Consider the following 10,320-nt stretch of genomic DNA (forward strand, 5'->3'; position numbering starts at 1 on the left):
CTCGTTCTTGATAATTCCATTCGTTCCCATTAAAGAACGATCGTTTTCCATTAACGAAGCCTAGCTCTAGGAATGTGATCTATATATCAAATACTTTAATAATTAATAAACCTTATTTATGAAATTTCTTCTATAAAAATTCCAATCTATAAAATGTTCTATATCTAAGAAATGTCCGATCTATGAAAAGTTCAATCTGTAAAATGTTCTATCAATGAAATATCCTATTTATAAAATGTCCTATTAATGAAATTACGTTGTTTGAATATTTAGAGCTTGTTTTAATATTTAGAGCTTGTTTGAATATTTAGAGCTTGTTTTAATATTTAGAGCTTGTTTGAATATTTAGAGATTGTTTGTATATTTAGAGCTTGTTTTAATATTTAGAGTTTGTTTGAATATTTAGAGCTTGTTTTAATATTTAGAGTTTGTTTGTATATTTAGAGCTTGTTTTAATATCTAGAGTTTGTTTGAATATTTAGAGCTTGTTTTAATATTTAGAGTTTGTTTGAATATTNCTCCAATCCTTCTCAGTCTGTATCCAACTCTAATCAATTCTTCTCTAGCTTTCTGCCCTTTCCCAATCCTACAAAGTATGCCTCCAATCCTACTCTCAATGTGCCTCCAACCCTTCACAATTCTTCTCAGACCGCCTTAATTACTACTTTGTCTGCATCCAGTCCTACCCAGGCCAAGGGTCAATAGTTATGGCTCATGATTGCCTTAAAGCATTCTTTTCAATTTATTTATTATTTTAAATTTAGTGTGTGAGGTGTTTGACTATGACCATGTGACTGGTAAATGCTGCGTTGAAGATATAACTTACACTATTACTACTACTACTTCAGCCTGGAGAATAGTTTACAGACCAGTGACCACTGTTACAGCTAAACGTGCTCCTACAGTAAGTACTTTTATTTAAAATCGTGACAATCTCAAAAGCTGTATCATTTTATATTTGCAATACCTCAGCTACTTTATTTTTATGACTTTTCCAAAAAACATTAAAATATATCTTTAATTCTAGATTTCCAGTGAAGTTATTGCTCCATGGTGCCCCGTGGTCTTCAGGAATTGGGCAGAGGAATATGCTAATTCCATGTTTGGTAATTTTAGGGGAAATTAGTTCCAAAACTAACACTTGGTCCATTTCTAACACAATGGACCAAATCTGCAGAGTTATCCTTTTCACGCGTATATATATCTTTAAATTCAATCCGAGTTAACACAACTTTAAACTAATAATAAGGTGTGAGAATTAGTTTTTGATGATTCTTGTTTTCATTTTCAAACATATCACTATTTTGAAACAATTACTGCATTTCAGCTCATGCCGTGTTTGATACAATTACTGAATTCATATCAATGTTAATTTTCAAGTATTTACTAACTAATTCGTAACAAAACAAGATTTTTTGATAATGTAAAATATAAACAAAATAGAAAATAAAAACATATTGTAATTTTTTAATTAAAAAAAAACATTTAACGGCATTGAAGAAATTAAAATATTAATCTTATTTTGTTCTGGAAATGCGGAAAATTGATTGTATAAAATGCAGGAAACTTATTTGTGCCCATTTCTAACACTCAATGTAAGAATTGGGCCAAGTATTAGTTTTGGAACAAATGTCTTCTGAATTTATAGAAATTTAAGTTAAAAAAGGGTGGGTGGTTTTATTATATTGTTCAGCCTATAATTATTTCCAAATTCCACATGACACACGTTTTTAAGACAAGCGTCCATTTGTTCAATAACAAGTTAAAGGAATTGTTTGAAGTCTTTCTCCGCAAATCTTAAGTCCCACCTAAGTTCAGAGATTTTTTAAAAAGGGTTTCGACCAAATCTCTTTTCTGAAGCGAACATAGGTCTAAAATGTAAGGGATATTGTAAAACACCGCTTTTTTAGGATTGAGGAGTAATTAAACTTCTTCGTGAAATCAGAAAAATACAATAAAAACTTTTATTTTATTTTTCTTACAATTGACGATGCTTTCAATAAAAAAATTGGCAGACCAGTGTTATGTTTTGTACTTGCTTCCTGCAATAAAAAAATTAAGACTTTTAAATTTGACTGCAGGAGCATGGACCTTTAAATCATCCCAAGATGCTGCTGGCTTAACAATGATAAATGCTTTAGATGGCAACATAACAACTGAAGCCAGGTTCTTTTTTTCATTTTTAACTTTTAGATTTACAAAATTGCAATTATGGTCTATAATAAATTAAAAGGTAGCATATTTTGAACATTTGAGCTGAAGAATTTGGCCCCATTTTTATATTTAAAACCTCGAAATTAGCCCCCAAAAAACAATGTTACAAATGCAATGTAAAATTTTTAAGACACAATGATAATTATAAAATATAAATTATAAATATAAAAATGGTCCTATTTTTTATTAATAATCTAGTCAAAAAAATTGCATTTTAACCACACAAAAAAATGAGTCTGTTTCAATTTTAAGTGTCAGAATATTTTTTCTTTATTTAGAACAACAGGACACCCACTCCCGTATCAGATAATTTATTTTGGGAAACCAATGAGAGTAACTGCAGTCTGGATTACAGCTGGTGCTAACTTTCCCCTTGCAAGCTTAGATGTTAGAGTTGGAAACTCAGATTTTCGTTCATACACTACCAACCAGAGAATAACAGGCAATATCAGGTACTACTATCCTACATTAATGTCTATAAAACAGTATTATTTAGTGTACTGTCCCTTTAATCCATCTATAGTACATTACATTTACATGTACACTGAACAGTACTAAATTTGCTTTGGCTTTGGCTTTGTTGCGAGTCCTTAATAACTATCTTGGGCAGCATTTTTAAAATGAATGCAAAAAAACATCAAAGCTTTATAATTTAAATAAATTTTATGGTTTATCAAAAGTACACATTTTTAGATGTGGTTCCTACCTGCTGGGTCCTAATACATATCTTCAGATGGTTTCCTACCTGGGTCTTAATACATATTTTTAGATGCGGCTCCTACCTGGGTCCTAATAAATATTTTTAGATGTGGTTCCTACCTGGGTCATAATACATATATTTAGATGTGGTTCCTACCTGGGTCCTAATAAATATTTTTAGATGTGGTTCCCACCTGAAGTCCTACTAGAATACATATATTTAGATGTGGTTCCTACCTGGGTCCTAATACATATAATTAGATGTGGCTCCCACCTGCAGTCCTCTAGAATACATATATTTAGATGTGGTTCCTACCTGGGTCCTACTAGAATACATATATTTAGATGTGGTTCCTACCTGGGTCCTACTAAAATACATATATTTAGATGCGGTTCCTATCTGGGTCCTAATACATATATTTAGATGTGGAATTCCCACCTGTAGTCCTACTAGAATACATATATTTAGATGCGGTTCCTACCTGGGTCCAACTAGAATACATATATTTAGATGCGGTTCCTACCTGGGTCCTATACTAGAATACATATATTTAGATGTGGTTCCTACCTGGGTCCTATACTAGAATACATATATTTAGATGCGGTTCCTACCTGGGTCCTATACTAGAATACATATATTAGATGTGGTTAGTCAATAGTTTTCTTTGTTCATTTTTAACCAACCAATTTTAACCCATTCTTGGGAAACTATTTCAAAACTTTCGTTTTTTTAAATAAATGTTAGAAATATCCATTTTAGATCTCTTTTATTTTATTATAGTGACTTTTAAAGTCATACATATATTTAGATGTGGTTCCTACCTGGGTCCTACTAGAATACATATATTTAGATGTGGTTCCTACCTGTGTTCTATACTAGAATACATATATTTAAATGCGGTTCCTACCTGGGTCCTACTAGAATACATATATTTAGATGTGGTTCCTACCTGGGTCCTACTAGAATACATATATTTAGATGCGGTTCCTACCTGGGTCCTATACTAGAATACATATATTTAGATGTGGGTCCTACCAGGGTCCTACTAGAATACATATATTTAGATGTGGTTCCTACCTGGGTCCTACTAGAATACATATATTTAGATGTGGTTCCTACCTGGGTCCTACTAGAATAAAGAATGAAGTTGTTTACATATCTTGCAGCAACCCCAGGGGTATCATCGGCACTTATCTTTCTATCCAGATGACAGAAAGGTCAGAATAATTTATTACTTTGATTTTGTTAAAAATAATTTGCAAAATCTGCAACTTTTATTTTTGACTCCAGAGATTTGGAGATTGCTGTGTCAAGGCCCATGAAACTGCTAGAAATGTTCCTGAACCGTTACATTACATAGTTTAAAATATAATTTGCTCTAGAAAAGATATTTTCTCACTGAATTATTTGGAGCCAAAACTGGCACGTTTATTATTGTTAGTTTTGAGAAATGGAATTGAAATCTATTATTTTCAAACCCAAACCCGGGACACTAGAAATGAATATATTTAAAGGGAGGGTTGCAATAGTTTTGAATTCAGGGATCCCTCCATACCCAATTCACGATGGTCCCCTTTAAACCTTTATTGGATCAATAATGCGGAATATATCTTTGTTTTTCTAATTTGAAAAGTGTAAAATTTTCCCACTCCTCCAATGTTCTGCAACAAGAAATCAGCCATTCACTGTTAATGAGAAAACAAAATTAAAAATAACCGATTTTTCATGAAATCATGAATATCTCACTCATTCTTGATCAAAACAAAGTTGTGAATCGGGCATGCCACAATATAAATTCAATTTTAAAATATCCTATACAGTCCTGTTGAAATAAAACGTCACACCTTAGCACAGAACTTTATTCAGTAAATTTTAACATTCAGAGTAAAGTCTTGTACTAAGGTGTGACCAAAGAGAATAGAAAATATATTAGAGTAGAATTCAGACAATCCTTCGGTATGAATTTTGTCAGTCCCTTTCAGCCTGAAAGGGAGTTCAAAGTGTACAAATCATGTAAAATTTCACAAATTATATGCAGTACAGTACATTAATACAGTATGTTCCCTAGACTATCCATTTTAATTTAGAATATTTTAAAGCTGTTAAATAACTTAATAAAATGAATTAGGTGAAAATAAACATTATTTGGTTTATAGTTATAACAGACAATCATCGTTTGTAAAGTGGAAGGCATAGAGTCTGTGAAATGATCATTGGTCAATTATAAAACCAGCCTATTTCATAATTTGGTTTTCTTTTAATATTAATTTTAGATTTTCTATAAAATGATGTTCCAGGGCCCAAAAGACTATATAGCATAAATATGTGAAGTACACCTGCAGTATGGAAACAGTACAACAAAATGGCCGTTTTACACTTTTTTCTAGTAAATTCCACTCTATAATATATATTCTATTCTCTGTGGGTGTGACGTTTTATTTCAACATTGAAACATTAGCTTTGTTTCTGGACATTTAGTCCAGTGTGAATCTTAAGATAAAACAAATTGTGTGCTCACGTGAAAAATTTAGAAATGAGCTAAATATTATTATAAAGCTGCTGCTAATTATTTTCAATCTATAATAGTTTATCATTACTTAGCTATTCATTTATACTTAAGTTCAAAATCATGATTATTTTTAAATTTCTAATTATCATTATTCATATATATATTTAGAAAACTTCCAATTTAATCATGATATACTTTTTTTACTTCTAGGGCTACGATCAACAGTCCTTTGGAAATTGCAGAACTGAAAGTTGAAGGATTTGCGAGGGAGTGCAATGTGCAGACGGCATTTTAATTAATCAATAAAAATGTCACTAAATTATTCAATTATTTAAAGAAAATAATAGTTATTTACATTAGTTAACCATTGTCTCATTAATCAAATTGTTTATCAATAATTACTTATCATCTGCTGACAAAATGGTTCCTCTTTCAAAACAACCAGCTGTGATTAGGGAGGCCCTGGCTATAATTATGACTAAAATATAAATGTTCACATTTTAATATTTTAGCCTAAATATATCTATTATCTATCTATCTATCATTAAACTTTGTATGCTGGGTAATGGGTTGTCCTGAATTAAATCAAACAAAACAAAACGTGAGAGTAGTTTTCCATGTTCAATAGCTGGACATCTTTTATTTATATTACTGCTTTTTTAACAACATTTCCAGGGATTGTTTATTGTTACTTAATTGCCTCTTGGAATAATTTAGTAAAATAACATCTCAGTCTGCAAAGTTTTAAAAAAGGCACATTTTCAACTTGAAAAAATTAAAACTACAAGTTTTTTGATAAATTACAAATGTTACTTAACCACTGGTTCCCTCAACCGATTTGGTCTCTATTAGATACCTTGCTTGATCGATTGTGCATGGAAATAATGGAATTGGAAACACATATATCCAAAGAATTTTGTTCACGTTAAATTACCCTTCCTCTTTCAAAGAAAAGGGTAAAGGAAAGGGAAGGGAAAAGGGGATGGGAAATCAATGAATATGTTTATTTTCAAAGGGCTCAGTTACATTTTATCTTCAACAATTACATATTCATTATCTGTTAAACTTCATATACATTTACCATTATATTAGTTACAAGACTGTCAAAGTAGAACTTCTGTTTATCAAAAAATCGAGAATTTATTTACATTGATTCTAAAGAAAATTCATCAATTTACTCCAAAATGATAGAAATTTTGAAACATTGTATTTTCCAAAATGTTTGCATTAAATTTCTAACACAACAATTCTCTTGAAAAATCATAAAATATTTTTAAATTCTTAAGTAAAAATGCCTTTTGATGCAGTTGAGGTTTCGTGAATATATTGACACTCTGAATTTTCGAAAATATATACGTTTAAGCTATGGGTGTCCTGCAATAAACATGGGAATTCAGTGACGAATTCGATATCGTCTTTTTAAAAAATTCTTCGATTTAGTATAGTGATACCATACTGAGAAAACTGTAATCTGTAAGAGTTTCGTCTGCTATGTTCACATTTTGTTTGTTTATGTTTTGACTGCATACGCGGTTGTACTTAGTAAAACAAGAAAATTGCAGCGTACAAACAGAATAAACTTGTCCGTCTTTACTGTTCATCTTGCGAAGACAGTATAGACGCATGTTTGCTGTCTGTTACCCTTTTCATAAAATAAACTTTAGCAGACATAATTTTATTATGGCTTTTGAAATTAGGTATTACAATTTGCTAATTCATTACAAAGACGATATCGAATTCGTCACTGAATTCCCATGTTTTTTGGGACACCTTGTAGTTTTGAGTTTGCATCAAACTTTTCAACTCTAAAAATACAACTTTTTAAGTAAAAAAGAAAAATACGTAAAATTTTGTAAAATAAAAACCAAAACTAAGAAAATTACTTAAGGTATATGAAATTTACGAAAATGTGTTTTTAGGTTTGTCAAACAAAAAAAAATAAAAAAACGAAACAATTTTAAAGTAAAGGAAAAACCGAAAAATACAGCCATGGACGCTCGGCCCCATATGTCCTAGCCGCAGCGCGCGGCCCAGAAACTGTCTAAACCTAACCTAACCCTATATAATATGTACTAATATCTCTCTTCTTTTCATGCGGCATTCGCGAGTAACAGAGTTTGGCCGCTACCCATTTAAATCTCTTTCGGTAAGCTTGTTATACATTGTCTTCACGCAACATCCCCCCCCCTTCTGAACTTCTGACCTACTGCAATATCGGACCTACGCCAGCTGATTATTTTTGTATTACTCGAGGGTTCGGTTATGTTAAAAGATAATTTTTGGGCCGTGCGCGCTGCGGCTACTGCAGGACGGCTAGGATCCGAGCGCCGCTGATAAGACAGGCTAGGGGGTCGGGACCTGCGGCCACAAGTCCATTTAGCGGCTGTAAAACCACGTGTGCTGAAGGTTGGATGTGTAGGAGAGCGTATTTGGCGTAGGTCAGAAGTGGAGTACAGCGGATTTGCGTAGGTCGAAAAATACACCATCATCCCTTTCATTGTTTACATTATGTCGTCTTTACCAATATCGAAACCAAACCAAATAAATCTGTGGGATGAGAAAGCCAAGCCCGACTTTGAGTCTTTTTTTACGTTCCCTTTTATTGATGTTCCTAAAAAGACAATTTATCGATAAAAAGGGACAATAAAGAAACCTTGAACTTTTTCTTTTTATGAATATGCGATTCAGGTTTAAGTGCTCTAAATTTCCTGAAACTATATAGGTCTTCAATTGTTTTCAAAGATTTGAACAGACTTCATATTATCAAAACAGAAACTCTAATTATAGTTTGAACAGTGATTCCTGGTTAGACTGCAAGAAATGAACTTCCTTAAAAGATAATTTTCGAAATTAACTTGGAAGTTTTTCGATTTTGGATTCTGCTAATCGAATTGTGTGTATGGATTAAACATTTGATGAGTTGAGTGTTAATAAATCTTAAAAAATATTCAGTTGGGTAGATTTTCACTAATGGTTAACTAGTTAAAGTAATTTAAAGAAGAATAAAACACCGTTTGACCATCCAATCATTGCGTTAACCTCTATCTGAGCAGGATGATATAAACAATATATAAAAGGTAATTGTAAACAACCCTTCAGTTTATATCGCATATATAATCACAAATCAGTTTTAAAAGAAAAATCTCAATTTAAAATTTCAAAGTTCTAGAAAGAAAATAAAAGGTATTTTCCGGTTTTACGCTTTTTGGACCCCCCCCCCCCCCTTATTAATTTCGCACATTGTGCTGATATTTTACACATGTTCAAAGTTGACACATGGCCATAGCGCGGCCCCCTAGTTTGTCAAAGCCGCGGTGCTCGTCCCCCTAGCCAGTCCTAGCCGCTCCTAGCTGCAGTGCTCGGCCCAGAAATTGGCTTAACCTAACATAATCACTAACTAATACAAAACAAATATTGAAAGATTTGTTAAAATATATTGGTCATGTATAAAATTAATATGAGGGTAAGCGTTCTCTAAGACAGGCCCAAAAAAAATATCTTCATTCATTTTGCCTAAGTTTCAAGGGTACCGTTGTGACTCGGATATTCTTCTCTTTTTCATAAACAGAGGGATTCCCCCCTTTCATATCATTGAAAATCTAAACAATGGTAAATAGTAATAAATCCGTGGATTAAAGTATCTAATGATAGTTGTTTTGATTTAGAATAAAAGAAATGAATATTGGATCCTTGCTTGGTTGTGCTTTATCAAATCAACTTATCCAATCCTTTTCATCCGTTTCATCCTTCCCATCTCCTTCCTTCCCCTCTACCAAGCTAGGGGTTGGATATCAGGATATTGATGAAGATACAAGGTCTGATCAGGAAGGGGAAAATGATCATGAAAGGAGAAGAAATACCGAAGAAGGGAAAGTGTTCACCGATAGCATAGGAAACTAAAATGAATAATTTCTAAGTTTTTTTTTCAACATTTAAAAAGCCATTCCAAAGGTTCTAGATTCATGTTTAACGAATTATGGGATTAGTAAGAAAAACTAAGCCAAAAGACCTCGGGAACCGACTTTCCGGATTCCTGCTGAAATCATAATCTCAATTCAGCTAAAATATGATTTCACGTCCTTTGATAGATATATTCATTGTTTTTTTTTATCATCAGAGGATCTATGCCAATGCCAGTGCAACATTTGCCACAAACGAATGACTTCAAAGTCATTGAAAGAGCACATAAGGTAAGAATAAACGACAAAATATGACCGGGGGGTCATTTAAAGACGTAAGACGATAATAAATTGAATCCCATGCACGGTGAATAATAATATTAATAATGACTCAAAAAGAATCGTTCACATAAAACAAATTCCAATTTTATAAAATTTATTTTTGAACAAGAGATCAAAAACAGGAATTATCTCAAGATTATTTTTAAAATATTTCTTATTTAGGAAACAGCATAAATTGGACCGAAGAGAGTATATTAGTAGATACGGGGAGATTCAGTATTCAAAACTTACTTACCATAGGAACAGATTTTATTACATATTAAAAGCTCTTTACACTAAAATGTTTTATGAATTTGTCAATTTAATGTTTAGAGGCTCTAAGATATATTCCTAGGTTATGAGATTTTCTTGTTTAAGGGACGTTAAGCGTAATTTGAAATTAAACTTACCGCCCCTTAAAGTAGTGAATGTAATGTTTAAAATAATAAAAAAAAGCATATGGACAGTAACACAGGGCGCCCATTGAATTTTATCTCTAATAGGGTGCTATTTTTTTTTGAAGGAATGGATATTTTTTCATTTCTTAAGATAAAAAATGGTGGTTAAAAAATGGATAAATAAAAAGTAGTTCCTAAACTACTTTTCTTTTCCCCAATCTAAATTTTTGCCTAAAAATTAAGAATATGTTCTTCCTTAAAATCATTTATATTTGCAAA

General features: G+C 32.0%; 1 protein-coding gene and 1 long non-coding RNA gene across 2 annotated transcripts; both read left to right on the forward strand.

Moving 5' to 3' along the window:
- The first annotated feature begins 763 nt into the window (after positions 1-763).
- Positions 764-5,958, forward strand: LOC111699055 (uncharacterized). Its single transcript, XM_023469611.1, has 6 exons — positions 764-904; positions 1,028-1,106; positions 2,082-2,166; positions 2,493-2,666; positions 4,021-4,131; positions 5,634-5,958. The coding sequence occupies exons 2-6, from the start codon at positions 1,100-1,102 to the stop codon at positions 5,716-5,718; spliced, it is 462 nt and encodes a 153-aa protein (XP_023325379.1). The 5' UTR covers positions 764-904; positions 1,028-1,099; the 3' UTR covers positions 5,719-5,958.
- Positions 5,959-7,985: 2,027 nt separating this feature from the next.
- On the forward strand, positions 7,986-9,259 carry LOC111699043 (uncharacterized). Its single transcript, XR_002764663.1, has 2 exons — positions 7,986-8,500; positions 9,089-9,259. It is a non-coding gene; the product is annotated as an uncharacterized LOC111699043 (long non-coding RNA).
- Positions 9,260-10,320: the final 1,061 nt, after the last annotated feature.

Source organism: Eurytemora carolleeae, unplaced genomic scaffold (genome assembly GCF_000591075.1).
Source record: "Eurytemora carolleeae unplaced genomic scaffold, Eaff_2.0 scaffold343, whole genome shotgun sequence".
NCBI lineage: Eukaryota > Metazoa > Arthropoda > Copepoda > Calanoida > Temoridae > Eurytemora > Eurytemora carolleeae.